This window comes from Palaemon carinicauda, chromosome 39 (assembly GCF_036898095.1).
Source record: "Palaemon carinicauda isolate YSFRI2023 chromosome 39, ASM3689809v2, whole genome shotgun sequence".
Taxonomy (NCBI): domain Eukaryota; kingdom Metazoa; phylum Arthropoda; class Malacostraca; order Decapoda; family Palaemonidae; genus Palaemon; species Palaemon carinicauda.
In genome coordinates this window covers 47,696,656-47,713,394 of record NC_090763.1, presented here as the reverse complement: position 1 = coordinate 47,713,394, position 16,739 = coordinate 47,696,656, and the positions used below count along the sequence as shown (strand labels likewise).

The 16,739-nt window shown below is 36.9% G+C and overlaps 1 protein-coding gene across 8 annotated transcripts in view; it reads right to left on the bottom strand.

Moving 5' to 3' along the window:
• fray (frayed) overlaps positions 1 to 16,739 on the bottom strand; it is a 506,360-nt gene that overhangs the window by 63,281 nt on the left and 426,340 nt on the right. For all 8 annotated transcript variants that reach the window (XM_068362883.1, XM_068362880.1, XM_068362879.1 and 5 more), the window contains one exon: positions 1,802 to 1,995. In XM_068362883.1, coding sequence (XP_068218984.1) covers positions 1,802 to 1,995 — 194 coding nt within the window. The remainder of the gene's footprint in view (positions 1 to 1,801; positions 1,996 to 16,739) is intronic.

The following is a 16,739-nucleotide window of genomic DNA, read 5'->3' as shown; positions in this document are numbered from 1 at the left end:
AGAAAACCTGCAGGATCTAATGGTATATTTACAGTTTAAACCCGAGCTTGATTCACGACATTAAGATCCTATTTTTCTACCTAACAGTGTTTTACGAACAAATAGAACCTCAATTTCCTTCGGAAATTGGTATTTTCTGATAAAGAACTCTTCAGAGGAAAATATGAAGGGAAATCATTGTGAAATCAAGGTCTTATCTAAGGGAATAACACAGAAATGAATAGAAAAGAGAGGGATCCACCTAACCTAACATAGGGAACCGAGTCTTCCTTACTTGCTGGACGGAATTTATGTTCTGTAACCCTCCTCTTTCACTTCCTAATCTCATCTAAGAAGCAGTATCACCTTGAAAGCATTCTATAACCCAATTTTGTCATTAGGCTACGTTCATCGTTCATATTCTATTCAGAAATAGGAGCTAGAGACGATATAAGGAAAAAACTAAATATTCTTGCCTGGTTTTAACTGCAATATTACTGACCTGATTCAACTAACCAAGGTATTTATGAAAATAACTGAAACTAATAATTCTTGTTTTCCAATAATTAAGTAAAATTAAAATCCAATTGATAGGGTTTGAACATCACTAAGCTAACACATGAAATTGCCTAGAATGAAAACTTTTAAACTAGCAATACCAATATGAAAAGAAATTAGAGCAGTATACAGTTATTAAACTTCCGCTTGATGTATCACATAAATTTCCAATAGGATTATTCCTACCTGCAATTTTCCACAAAATACTATAAACATGAACATGGTCTTCAATCATTTTGGTGATGAAGAACAATTCTTGAATAGCCTATACTACAAAATTTTTAATCATTTTGCAATATCATCCTTTCTCATAACTTGTTTTAATCTTTGTGTGGAATTTAAAACGATGTTTACATTTTTAGTGGACTAAATGTCACATTCTGAATCTTTAGTACCTGACAACTAGAACCTTCCACATTCATTATCCAAATATACTTTCTAACCCAACAGGCCTATATGTGAATAGTCATACATTTGAACTAGTACAGACGCCACATTCTGAATAACATTTTATTCACATTTTTATCCAACATAAGAAAAAGTATCCCAAGTCATGTGATCATGCTGTGAGTGCAATGCAAGCCTATGACAAACTTCGTAAATGGATTGGACACACATTTTTATATTTCCAATACACATTTTTATTTCATTTTCCTTTCAATTCAACAAAGGCATGTCTTGAAAGAGTCCTACAGTGGGTCATAATAAATAAGGTCCTTCCAAGAGTGGCCAGCAGACGACGCGACAGACATAGCAATGCTAGCTATTGCCAAACTTTGTAAATGGACTGAGGACACTTTTTTATACTACCAAAACACATTTTTATTTATTTTTTCTTCCATTTCAACAACGGCATGTCTTGAAAGTCCCACAGCGGGTCATAATAAATAAGGTCCTTCCAGCAGACGACGCGACAGAGGCATTAGAGAAAACGGGCACATCACTGAACCTGGGAAAACAGTGTCATATCCGCCCCGGGATCTTCTCCCCAACCGGATGTTTCTCTTTTGAACATTAGGCACGAACAGTTTCGCTTGCTGGTCCCTTGACTAAAAATCTAGTTATGGCACCGAGATATGACACTCGTTTGACACACGCATCAAAACATGCATGGGCCGGGAGGGGCCACGACCACGAAACGACACCACCAACCACCGATTTGCCATACCTTTTTAGGTCACTATTACTGCCTCTGGGCTCATTTCACTCGCACACACGTTTACCTGGACCATTCATAGTCCCTTTGGCATATGAAAAATCTTACCTATTACTTCACGTAAGTCGTAGTCCTCTTTCGTATTAGGCCAAGGTTTGTCTTCGGCCATTTTGGACTCGCCAGAAATGCTCCCTCGGTGTGGCCGGGGCAGCTGCTGTAAGGCCGCGGGAAGGTCCACGGACGCTGATTTTTTCCGGTAGGTGCCAGGAGATCCAGGAGGCATCAGCCCCGGGGTGATCTTCCTGAAATGACAAAATACAGTATTAAAATCGAAATGTTTCACAACTAATTTCCATCACCTACAACAAATACAAAGGTTCTTATAACGGGGTTCTAGTGTTGGACCCCGTTACTATTCGCTACTATTTCAGTCAAGGACACATTCCAGATCTCAATTGTTACTTTGATCAGTAATTTACACATTTTCATCATTAAAATGTAATTAATATGAGTAGTTTGACATACAAATTGATTACAGACTTCCTGTTTTCGTAATAACGAGGGCAAAGGTAAGACATCCGTGCATATCTGGCACCCCATTCTTCTAATTAGGTGATACTAAATCTATGTTTCGTACACTGTAAAATCGTTTTATACCATTATTAAATTTATGTAATCTTTAAAATATGAAGAACATTGTGAAAAGCCCGATGTTTATTTCAGTAACCCTCAAATACGATAGTCTGATGACTCGACCTTGCAGTTGCCAATCAGTATTTTCTTACCACATTACTTTTTCTTGTGGTTTATCAGTTTTCTTAATTTTTCACATCCGCTATACCGCATATCTTTCTGATATATACACATAAAGAAAAGTGTGATAGGTTACCAATTTATTAAACGAAATAAGTAATTAATAGTCATAAATTCTAGCCAACTTTTAAAAAGTAAAAGCAAACTTGAACGCCAAGTGCCAACAACAGGAGATGAAAACTCACATCTCGCACCTACACTCTGCAATTCATTAAAGGATGAAACAAAGGGAGAAATTCAATGTGGTTAATATAAGGAATATCCTAAAAAACTACACAATAGTTACGAATTCTTAAGAATTCGATTGAAATATTATGAAGGTTCCTGATACTGTCTGACAAGTATGGGTGGGTGGGGGGTGGGGGGAAGTTTAAGAAGGAGGGGGAGGTTTCTCGAGTGCTTGAAGAGGTGTCACTATTTTAACAAGACTTATAGCAGGTGTTGCAGTTAACAGCATATTGCCATACTCAAAGTGAAGGTCAGAAGTCTGGTAAAGGCTGGATATGGCGAAGAAGTCTATATTCACGCACAGTGTTGAGAGGTCTTTCTAAATAGAGAAAGAACAATCGTCCTTCTATTTCCCTTGTCTCCTACTCCGCCCCCACCCGCTCATTTGGCATTTATGTATCCAACACTATAGTCACCCCGGGGCCCCGGTCCCCCTCCTCTTCCCATCCTGTCTTGTCCTGGCAGGCTGGCACTGTCTACTCGCTTTCAGTGCCATTAAGAGTAAGGTCAGGGCACAAACAGACGTATTACGAAAAGGCATCACGATAAACCCATGAAAATACAAATTACTGTATGACCTGAGAGAGAGAGAGAGAGAGAGAGAGAGAGAGAGAGAGAGAGAGAGAGAGAGAGAGAGAGAGCAATAACTCAATTGAAATGGCACTGGAACTGCAGCTAAGCATTCGTCTAAATGATTTGTGTGGCAATGAGGATAGCACTTTCATGACCTGGGCAACTCAGCTGCGACAAGGGCCGCGTTGCGATGTTATGAGAGAGAGAGAGAGAGAGAGAGAGAGAGAGAGAGAGAGAGAGAGAGAGAGAGAGGTCTTTTAATGCACGACTGTAGAAGTCACCTCCCCACAAGACACTGTCGCCTTCCCCCCAGATGAATTCCACCCTCTATCGTCATCATGATCATCATAATATTTTCGCCAGGTGCATGCACTATGCATGGCCTTGTTTAATCTTCCAACCCCACCTCTTGCATCTATATGCAAAACAGCACACGACATAGACTCGTGCTCAGGTATGTCCATAAACACGCGTGTTTGCAGACATAACTAAGTAGACTAATGATTAAGCTACGCTTATTACCTGGCATTCAAAGACTCCTGGTCATGGATTTTGTTCAAAGTATCATGTTCATAGACTCGTACCCACTGACTTGAGGTAACTAACTCATGTCCATAGAGTTGCATAGACTCATGTTCGCAGTGATGCAACGTGGCCTGATCAATAGTTTAGTTGCTTGTTTGCGATGAAGTCACCTCCCTCGCCCCCCACCCCCTGCCCCCTTCCCTCGGGTGAACGTAATTTTCATGGCTTTGTAATTAATAACATTTTAATAATTCAGGAAAAGTTTCAAAACTTATGATTACATGGCTGCGACATTCACTGGGATGGTCTCAGGAGTTTTAGCTACCTGGTTTGTTATAATAACAGGCATATAAAGAAAAAAAAGGGCTCGTCTATATATCCAGAGCTTACGGTCAGGCATGCAACTTTACACACACACACACACACACACACATATATATATATATATATATATATATATATATATATATATATATATATATATATATATATATATATATATATATACACACACATTATATTTATAAGAAAATCTGAGGGTATAACTGGCATAGACACCATAAACAGACTCGAGTGGAAGGACACGGCTGAGGCCTTTCTCCTGCAGTGGACTACAACGGCTGATGATGATGATAAACACTACACGCCATTTCCCCTACAGAAAGTGACTAAAAGCAAGTGGTTATGTCAAATTCCTATTCCAAATGTTGAATAGAGGATGAAAATCTTACAAAAAAGGCCCATACAACACTACTGCTTCATAGATTTTATCCCATGAATTATCAATAGTGTACTAACCTTCACTATCACTCTCCCTGGATGTTATTGTTTTTTTTTTTTTTCAAAAACCTTTTTCACATACCCAACATTTTAAAGTCTTCCTGTCCTCCTCCCACCTAATACTTCTTGATTATACACATAATTTTTCACTATATAGTGTATATGTTGCGCAAAATGTGGATAATTTCCAAATGTGTACATTTTGCAATTAATTTTGCCTATTGTGTACAATTTGCAGCGCTTGGTGCCTGCAAATTGTACTCAATAGGCAAAATTAATTGCAAAATGTACACATTTGGCAATTATCCACATTTTGCGTAACATATGCAACTCAAAGAGCTATGCAAAGTATAATTATGGGAATGACACTAAGAGACATATAAAGCAACGTGGATAAGAGAGCAAATTAAAGCAGAGGATATTTTAACAAGAAAAAGAAATAGACATGGGCAGGACATATAATGAGAATGACAAATAATAGATGGACATTAAGGATAACCGAATGGATTCCTAGAGACTGCAAACGAGTTATGGAAAGATCAACGATGTGATTAACACTAGAGACAGACTAGTAGAAAATATTCTAGCAACATTCAAGAGAAAGAAATAGACATGGGCAGGACATAGAATGAAAACGATAGATAATAGATGGACATTAAGCATAACAGAATGAATCCCTACAGATTGCAATCGTATCAGGGGAAGGAAGAGAAAGACAATGGATTGCGAACCAATAAATTTGCGAGTACAGACTAACATAGAAAGACCATATAGACACGAGTGGGACATGTCTGAGGCCTTTGTCCTGCAGTGGACTAGTTACGGCTTGTGAGGAATGCATACACAGATTTCAATAGTTACCAATGTACGTCATCAAAACATTTTATTATTATTATTATTATTATTATTATTATTATTGTTGTTGTTGTTGTTGTTGTTGTTGTTGTTGTTGTTGTTGTTGTTATTAGCTAAGCTACAAACCTAGTTGGAAAAGCAAGATGTTATAAGCCCAAGGGCTCCAACAGGGTAAAATAGCCCAGTGAGGAAAGGAAATAAGGGAATAAATAAATGATGAGAACAAATTAACAATATATCATTCTAAAAACAATAACAGCTTCAAAACAGATATGTCATATATAAACTATTAACAAAATACTTTTATCCATTAGTCTGCTATATAACCTTTTTTTACCACTTCTATCTCACCTACGCATTTTCCCCTTCATAGGGTAGGCCTACACTTACTTTGCAAATGCTTCATCTATACAGCTTTAAAACTTTTTCTCATTCACATTTCACAAGATCATATGATTTGGAAGATCCTACAATCAAAGAATTGTATAAGTTATAATGGTAAATGTTTCGTTAGATGATTGATATAGAGCCGCCCGAGAAGTAGTTCACTCGACTTCAGTGGAGGGTTGGATTTAAACTTAAAACAAGTAAAACATTCAATATAGGCTATAATCCCTTTGCATCTTCCCAACTTGAATTCCACAAATAAGCGCAGTCTCTTCCTTAGCGTTTGCACACACCCTGCTATCTTTTTTGCTTCACCTATTTTAAGTCTCCTATTTCATCACCCTATCACTATTCACTATGTTTACTCTGTAATACCCATTGGCAATGACATCTCAGTTTTCTATCATATTAGCATTCACGGGTTTGTCTTCCTTGCTTACCTTTACTCACAACCTTCCTCTTTTTGCAAACACCCAAATTTGTTTTATCAGTTTCTGCCGTTTTTCTTCCCTATCCCTAATATGCATAAATCAACCATTCATAACTTGTATACCCTGTATGCACACACACAGATATATGCAGAAGAACTCATTTTCCCTGTGGTTCTTCTGCATCTGAGCATCACGTTTTCCTGTGATTTTTACGCACACAGATATATATGTATAATATATATATATATATATATATATATATATATATATATATATATATATATATATATATATATATATATATATATATATATATATCCTCCTACGCCTATTAACGCAAAGGGCCGCGGTTATATTTCGCCAGTCGTCTCTATATTGAGCTTTTAATTCAATACTCCATTCATCAACTCCTACTTCACGTTTCATAGTCCTCAGCCATATGGGCCTGGGTCATCCAACTCTTCTAGTGCCTTGTGGAGCCCAACTGAAAGTTTGTTGAACTAATCTCTCTCGGGGAGTGCGAAGAGCATGCCCAAACCATATCAATCTACCCTTCACCATGATCTCATCCACATGTGGCACTTGAATAATCTCTCTTATAGTTTCATTTATAATCCAGTCCTGTCATTTAACTCCCAATATTCTTCTGAGGGTTTTGTTCTCAAATCTACAAAATCTGTTGAATATTGTTTGTCATACCACGACTCATGTCCATACAGTAACATCAATCTGATATATAGCCTGATTCTTATATGTAATTTCAGGTAAGCCGGAATTATTTAAAGACGTTACAACTTGGGCCAAAAATTTCAAAGTTGGAGCAAATGTTTTTATGTTGACCAGGCTGACATGAGTCTTTTTATTGTTTATATATGACATATCTGTTTTTGACGTTGTTAAAAGTTTATATAGGACATATCTGTTTTGACGCTGTTACTGTTTCTAGAATGATATATTGTTAATTTATTCTCATCATTCATTTATTTCCTTATTTCCTTTCCTCACTGGGCTATTTTTCCCTGTTGGGGCCCTTGGGTTTATAGCATCTTGCTTTTCCTATTAGGGTTGTAGCTTGTCTAGTAATAATAATAATAATAATGCTACACTGGCATGGGACAAAGGTTTAGATTACAGATATTGTTATCATTTTTTACTACTGGTCCTACCACTACTACCAGCCAAGCTACAAGGCAGAAGAGGACCTAGTTGAGGGTTGTGAACCCCTTGGTAGGAGGAAATGTTCCTTAAATGACATAGAACCTCCTTTTACAAAGCCGGTGCCAATGGCAATTTCACTACAGTAGGATGGAAGGAAAAGGAAACATTGTATATTTGCCTGTGTGTGTGGTGTGGAAGTCACCAAATATACATACATACATACATATATATATATATATATATATATACACGAATCACAATGATGAAATTGCTAAATAACCTAATACAATTTCAGGGTCGCGATAACAGTATTTTTCCTTCGATTATTATAAGCCGGCTGAACGGAATAGCAAATTCATTCGCGTGACTCACTAATGCAGTAAAGGAATTAATAACGGCGACTTACAGATTAGATACAAGCCCCCAGTCCAATACTGTTGCTCCCTTCAATTACGGGGTCTCTCTCTCTCTCTCTCTCTCTCTCTCTCTCTCTCTGTCGTGTGTGTAGAACAGGAGTTCTAATAAGCATAAAAGAAACTTGACAAAGTAGGCCTAAGTCTCGTAAACCTTAAAAGATCTATTGACGTTTTCATCCAATCCATTCAAACTATACATGATAATCCTGGCAGGATTAAACCATTCCCTTGTATCAACATTTAACCGTAATCTTAAACAGCAAAATGTAACAAACGAACGAATGTCATCATGAATTTTGTAGACGAAGTCGCTCACCACAGAATCAGCATTGCAAAACTGACATCTCATTATGTTCCTCGGGCGAAAGACTTCGAGTCACGCTCTTTGGAGAACTATATAAGATCTCTGAAAGATCTTTATTTCGCTGCAAGTGCAACTCGCAATGTCCTCCGTGTAATACGCACAGAGCTGAACAGTCGTTGTGAATTTTGTGATAAACATCGTTAGTTGGTAGCTCTGAGTGAAGGTTACCCAGTAGCGGTCAGTGCATAATGTGAAAGGAACACAGCGCTTAGAGCCTTAGACGAAGTACGGAGTACTGGTGCCATAAAAGTATCAGCTGAGTAGAACATTCTCTCTCTCTCTCTCTCTCTCTCTCTCTCTCTCTCTCTCTCTCTCGTACATGGAGCATATCTTCTATTCATAACTCATAAACAATGACATAAGTTCAATATACATACATACATTTCGTTAGAGAGAGAGAGAGAGAGAGAGAGAGAGAGAGAGAGCTAAACAATGACATAAATTCAATATATATACATTTCGTTAGAGAGAGAGAGAGAGAGAGAGAGAGAGAGCTAAACAATGACATAAGTTCAATATACATACATTTTGTGTGTGTGAGAGAGAGAGAGAGAGAGAGAGAGAGAGCTAAACAATGACATAAATTCAATATATATACATTTCGTTAGAGAGAGAGAGAGAGAGAGAGAGAGAGAGAGAGCTAAACAATGACATACGTTCAATATACATACATACATTTTGTGTGAGAGAGAGAGAGAGAGAGAGAGAGAGAGAGCTAAACAATGACATAAATTCAATATATATACATTTCGTTAGAGAGAGAGAGAGAGAGAGAGAGAGAGAGAGAGAGAGCTAAACAATGACATACGTTCAATATACATACATACATTTTGTGTGAGAGAGAGAGAGAGAGAGAGAGAGAGAGAGAGAGAGAATGAATTGCTGAACATCGATACGAAAGGTTAGCCTGTTTCCTGGCTACTCTGCGCAACAGTATCACAACCAAGCAGGCAAAACTGCACCTATGAGAAACGAGTCATAATTCACTGCGGCAATTTAGCGCTGCTCCACACGGTCATGATCATACACAACGATTGTTCTTTTATTACCTGTGATGAAGTACAGTGACATACCAAATACCTGAGGTATTGATCTGCTCTGGCCTTAGGTATTTTTTTTTCTTTTTTAGGTTAAGGGGAAGGTTTGAAAAGTTTTGTCCTTGAAACTTTCGTAATTTTCCAAATGTCCCAATTGATTCTCCGTGAGCAGCTAAGGGCAAGATGCTATAATGACTATTATTAATATAACTTTGGCTTGTTGTGGCCTGATTGGTAACGTCTCTGCCTGGTGATCGCCAGTCTGGGTGTTCGAGTCCCGCTCAAACTCGTTAGTGCCATTAGTGTCTGCAACCTTACTATCCTTGTGAGCTAAGGTTGGGGGGGGGGTTTGGGGGAACCTATAGGTCTATCTGCTGAGTCATCAAAAGCCACTGCCTGGCCCCTCCCTGGTCCCAGCTTGGATGGAGAGGAGGCTTGGGCGCTGATCATATACTATATGACCAGCAGCCACTGCCTGGCCCACCCTGGTCCTAGCTTGGGTGGAGAGGAGGCTTGGGCGCTGATCATATACTATATGGTCAGTCTCTAGGGCATTGTCCTGCTTGCTATGGCAGTGTCACTGTTCCTTGCCTCTGCCATTCATGAGCAACCTTTAAACCTTTAAAACTTTAAACTATTATTACTATTATTAGATACTCCTAAAACTCAAGGTCAAGAAGGAGGGTGGTTTAACAGTGGCATTACAGCTAAAACTTCCGATATCTGATATCTATTCATTCCTTGCAATTGTTGTTCACTCCACGTACGATGACGTCACAAAATCGAATAAGGAATCAGCAGAAATATTGAAAAAACTAGCGAATCAATGGCTTACGTATCTGTCCCAATATTCAATAGAACACCGACAAAAGGTTATTTCGAGTCTATTGGCATTCCTGAAGATGACGCAAGATGCTCGTCCGCTGAATGGCATTAAAAGCGTGTTTTACCTTTTTAAGTGTGATGAGAAACTTTCTAAATTAACAAATCACTATGAAAATCATTTAAAAAAATAATTAACTTGACTCTAGTTTGTGATGCTACACACTATGCACATTTATAAATACAGACATACATATCTGTATGAGTGTACTGATTATTATTATTATTATTATTATTATTATTATTATTATCATAATTATTATCAAATGCTTAGCTACAACCCTAGTTGGAAAAGCACGATGCTATAAGCCCAGGGGCCCCAACAGGGAAAATAGCCCAGTGGGGAAAGGAAATTAGGAAAAATAAAATATTCTAAGAATAGTAACATTAAAATAAATGTTTCCTATATAAACTATAAAAACTTTAACATAACAAGAGGAAGAGAAACTAAATAGAACAGTGTGCCCGAGTGTACCCTCTGTACCAACCGTGTGTCACACGATCGTACATAAATTATTTTGTATATATTATGCTTGTATCTGCGCTCTTCCCTCGCACTAAAAAGAACCAGAATAAACATGTCAGCATTTTTCCTCTCTAACATTGTCTGTTTCTCGAACATGAAAATTCCTGTTGCCTTGAGGTTTTGTATATAAAGGAGTGTGTTCTTTAATGAAGTTACTCAGTTGATTGTTTCCTGCCTTTGAGTCACAACCTTTCTCTCGGCCGTCACACATCTTTCCCGAACTTTAGCAAAAAAGCTGCCTAAAAGTTTTTCAATAATGAAAAGGATAACTTCGTGTGATAAATCTGAAAATGTATACTAAGTAACGTCATTTTAATGGAAGTTTCAATCTACCATATTAATTTTCCCAATGGTTAAAAAAACTACATTTGAACAGTTGTAAGGAATAAGTAAAGAAAGCTCAGTCATTGAATTTAATTCTAACAGAAAAATCTACGACATCAACACCTCTCTTCATTGCATGGACACCTTACATGCAACAACAACAAGGATAAGGATAGGGAAGTGGGGAATATGGGGAAAGGATAAGTACCCCTGGATACAATCCAGTTTATAGTCAGAAGGCAGGTATTCGGGATGGGGAAAGAATAAGGAAAAAGGGAGAAAGAGAAGTACAGGAGAAGAATAAAAGAGAGGGGCAGACCCTCATGCGATATTAGATAGTAGTAGAATCAGTCTGAGAAAAGAGAAGACAGGCAGGAAAAGGAAGGTTTTTTTTTTGGTTCATGCCAAGCCCTTGCTACAGGAGTCCGTTCGTCTAACACCAATTTGATGATTAAAAAAGGTAAGATTGTTCAAAAATTATGATGATTTTACATGCAAGTTCAGAATGAATTTGTCTTCAAGGTCAAGTATCCGATTGCAATTTAAAATAGCAATTTATCAAAATAAAAGCACAAGAAAAAAATATAGAAATTCACGCACATACTTTGAGAAAGTATATGAAGCTGCAGAAAAAATATTAAAAACTCTCGAATATAGTATCAGAGAAAGAAGGAATTATATAGGATATGGAATAGTCGTTTTAGCAAAGATCATTAATCTACAATATACTAATGAAGGGAATTCCTTATTGTGTTTATTTTCTCTTGTCTTCAGAAGCTAAAGATGCATCATTATCATTATCATTATTATTATCATTATCATCATCATATTATTATTATCATTATTATTATTATTATTATTATTATTATTATTATTATTATTATTAGCTAATCTATAACCCTAATTGGATAAGCAGGACGATATAAGCCCAAGGACTCCAAAAAGGAAATAGCCCGATGACTAAAGGAAATCAGAAAAAAAATAAAACTATGAAAGATACTTATGTCAACTTGTTCAACATTAAAACATAAGCTGCAAATTTGAACTTCTGAAGATTCACGGTTCTGTGGATTCAACTTCTTCATTAGGAAGATACGTTACTTTTCAAACTTCACAACCAATAAATACAATCAAATCTACAATATATAATTTGAATAATTTCCAATGTTATAATCCTATTTTCAAGGTTAAATACGTACGTCTGTGATGAAATTGTTCATTTCATTTTAGCCTTATCTATTATCATTAAGTTTTATAGTCTGCCATGCTTGTGAATAAAAAGACAGTGCTGGTCGGGCATATCTTGTATTCGAGTTCTCTTGCTTGAGGGTACAGTCAGGCACACTATTCTATCTGTTTTCTCATTTCCTTTCGTCACTGGGCTACTTTTTCTGTTGGAGCCCTTATACGGATTACTGCATCATACTTTCTAACTAGGGGTGTAGCTTAGCAAATAATAATAATAATAATAATAATAATAATAATAATAATAATACAAATAATAATAAATCATAATAATAATAATAATAATAATAATAATAATAATAATAATAATAATAATAATAATAATAATAACATAGATGGTGAAAACTTTAAGAGATTGGTAAGTTAGGCTTAAAGTGGCGAAGATGGCGAGAACTTTTAGTGACTGGTGAAAGAGTCAAGAATCCGTTTAACGACAAAGCTCCTCCATGTACATTCTTGGATTTTGGAATGTCTCCTTGTTAATTACCTTAATTTTACTAAAATTCTCGTTTGCATAAGACAACTACAATTTTCCTCAAGATCGCCCATAAAACCTCTCTGTTTTTCTTCGATTGTTTTTTCCCTTAAACGCGAGTGTCAAAAAATAGATTGGTCGACTTCAGTCTCAAGAGAAAGAAACCCAGTAGTTGTGTGCAGGGGACCAACGTGATGTTGATGTGCTTCAGTGTCAACTTGTGAAGTGGATTAAATGATAAATACACTTGGGCACACTATTCTATCTAATTTTTTTTCTTCCTCTTGTTTTTTTTTAAATGGGTGTTGGGCAGGCTTAATAGAAGGGCCATGGATGCCTGGTGGTTTATCAAGAGGTTGTCTTTTCCTTTTTCTGATTTTTTCTTCTCAAAACCATCCTTACTGTCCTCCCTTCAGTTGAAGTGGCTATCCTGGAGGGTATTTAGCCTTGCATGGTGTATCGGCTCCTCCATGTTGACCAGTTTTTCCGACTTTTTACTATAGTCTATGGATATCATCAATCACTTTTATTATTATTCTGTACATATTGTTTTTGTTTTAATTCTTGTTAATCTAGTTTTTAAGTATGATGTCTTTTTTTTATTTCTATTAATTCTTATGCTGTCTGGAGACATTGAGCGAAATCCGGGACCAGTACGTCCTAGATTTCGTCAATGTCGTCTTCTGTATTGCAATATTCGTGGTCTTCATGCAAATATCCGAGACCTTACAGTTGCGTCCAGACAGTATGATATTCTTCTGTGCTCAGAAACTTTGGTTTCTAATATGAGGCACTCATCTGAGCTCCTTATAACTGGTTTTAAGAAGCCAATAATGCTGAAACGTGATTCCATTCCTAGGGCCAGGGGAATGGCGGTGTATATTAGGACCGAGTACCCTGCTTCTCATAAGTCCTGCTATCAATGTGGATGTCATGAGATTCAGGTAATAAAAGTTTGTGGCAGGCATAACAACTTTTATTTGTGTTCAATCTACCGGAATCCAGACATGGATGATTCTATCTTCGATTGTCTTCTTACCATTATGGCTAAGATACAAGAAGATGATAGAAAGGCTTCGTTTGTCTTTGTTGGTGATTTTAATGCTCACCATAGGGAGTGGTTGAGTTCTATCTCTCCTACCGATCGCCATGGCTTAAGAGCTTTAGACTTTGCCTCGGAATCAGGCTGTGAGCAAATCATAAATGAAGCTACTCACAGGTCTGGTAATTGCTTGGACCTCGTATACACTGACTCCCCTGGCGTTATAACTAGTAAGGTTGGTTCTCCAGTAGGGACTTCTGATCATGCCTTGATTTCATTATTAGTGAAGACTGAGCAGCCTGTCCCTGATATATCATATTCTTGTAAAATTTATATGAAATCCCAAGCAGACTGGAATGGGATTTTGCATGATCTTTTGTGCTTGAATTGGTCACAATTATATAATAGTGTAGATCCTGTTGTCCCTTTGAATGAGAATCTAGTCAACATAATTGATAGGCGTATCCCTTCTCGTGTGCTAAGGTACCGAATGAAGGACAAACCGTGGTTCAATGATGATTGTAGACGTGCTTATTTGGAGAAGCAGGAGGCCTATCACCTTTGGAAGGGTAACAGATCAGATTTGACCTGGAACAACTATACTCAGCTTCGAGCTTTTGCTCAGAGAGTTTATGCCTCAACTGAAAAGGAGTACAATTTAATCATAAAAGAAACCCTCTCTGGTACAACTCAGGAACATAAATGGTGGTCTACCCTTAAATCTGCACTCTTTGGTGTAGATGCAACAGTTCCTCCTTTACTTAAACCAGATGGCTCAGTCACGCACTGTCCAAAGGAAAAGGCAACCCTTTTGGCTGATGTTTTTGACAGTAAACAGAGTAATGAAAAACTTGAACTTCCTCATTCCTGTTTTCCTGAGGCTAAACTAACTAGTTTAGCTTTTCGATCTCGTGAGATTAAAGCTCTGTTGATGGACCTTGATGCTTATGGAGGTGTAGACCCTAATGGTATTTTTCCTTTGTTTTTTATAAAGACAGCAGATTTCTTAGCTCCAAAGTTATCTGTTATTTTACGCAAGTTAGCAAGAAGAGGAGCTTTTAGCACTTGTTGGAGAATTGGTAATGTTACTCCTCTATGTAAATGTGTTTGTGGTAGCTCAAGTCCCACTGATTACCGCCCAATTTCCATAACTCCCATATTATCTAAAGTTTTTGAACGTCTTCTGGCAAAACGTCTTAATAGGTTTGCTGAAGGTAATCATCTATTCCCTAGTTTGCAATTTGGTTTTCGGAAAGGCCTTGGAGCATGTGATGCCCTTCTTACAATCTCCAATGCAGTACAGAAATCCCTTGATTGTGGTCGGGAAGTTCGTATGATTGGCCTTGATTTTAGTGCTGCCTTTGACCGTGTTAATCATGAGGCCCTTGTTTTCAAACTGAAACAGTTGGGAGTGGGTGGGTCGTTTCTTAGCATTATTACTGATTTTTTAAGTAGTAGATCTCAAAGAGTTGTTGTTGATGGGCACCATAGTGAGTATAGGAATGTGATATCCGGTGTTCCACAGGGTAGTGTTCTTGGCCCATTACTTTTCATACTATATACACATGACATGTGGTTTGGCCTAGAAAATAAGCTTGTTGCATATGCAGATGATGCTACTCTCTTTGCATCAATTCCATCCCCTGAATGTAGATCTGGGGTTGGTGAATCCCTTAATAGAGATTTAGCTAAAATTAGTGCATGGTGCAAATTATGGGGTATGAAGTTGAATCCTAACAAAACTCAAAGTATGATTGTAAGTAGGTCAAGGACAGTGGCTCCTCAACATCCGGATCTCAGTATTGATAATGTTTCTTTAAATTTGTATGACTCTTTCAAAATTTTAGGCGTGATTCTTGACAGCAAATTTACTTTTGAGAAACATATAAGGTCTGTGTCTTCTTCAATTGCACAAAAAATTGGCTTATTGAGAAAGTCTTTTAAGATATTCGGTGATCAATCTATTCTGAAGAAGTGTTTTAATTCTTTTATTCTACCTTGTTTTGAGTATTGTTCTCCTGTCTGGTCTTCAGCTGCTGATTCTCATCTTAATTTGTTGGACAGAAACTTACGGTCTATTAAATTTCTTATTCCTGATCTAGATATTAATCTCTGGCACCGTCGATCAATTAGTTCATTATGCATGTTGCATAAGATTTTTCATAACTCTGACCATCCTTTACATTCAGATCTCCCTGGACAATTCTATCCTGTTCGTAATACTAGGCAGGCAGTTAATTCTAATACCCAGGCCTTCTCCATCATAAGACTCAATACTACGCAGTACTCTAGAAGTTTTATTCCAGCTGTTACCAAGTTGTGGAATGATCTTCCTAATCGGGTTGTTGAATCAGTAGAACTTCAAAAGTTCAAAGTTGGAGCAAATACTTTTTTGTTGACCAGGCGGACATGAGTCTTTTTATAGTTTATATATAACATATTTGTTGTTGACGTTGTTAATAGTTTATATATGATATATCTCTTTTGACATTACTTTTTTTAGAATGATTTATTGTTAATTTGTTCTCTTCAGTTATTTATTTCCTTATTTCCTTTCCTCACTGGGCTATTTTTCCCTATTGGAGCCCCTGGGCTTATAGCATCTTGCTTTTCCAATTAGGGTTGTAGCTTGGATAGTAATAATAATAATAATAACACACAATAACAAATATATATATATATATATATATATATATAGTTCAGCAACAATACGATGGTCCATTGCATGTCACAATTTATTATTATTATATATATATATATATATATATATGAATATATATACACACATATATATATATACATACATATATATAAATATATATATAAATAGCCTATATATACATATATATATATATATATATATAACGCATGTTGTACACTACATGCATTCCTAGCCATATACTGTGTAAACACTGCAATACATTATCCACACATATACACAAGGTACAAACACCACCATTAACAAACACACATACACACACAAAC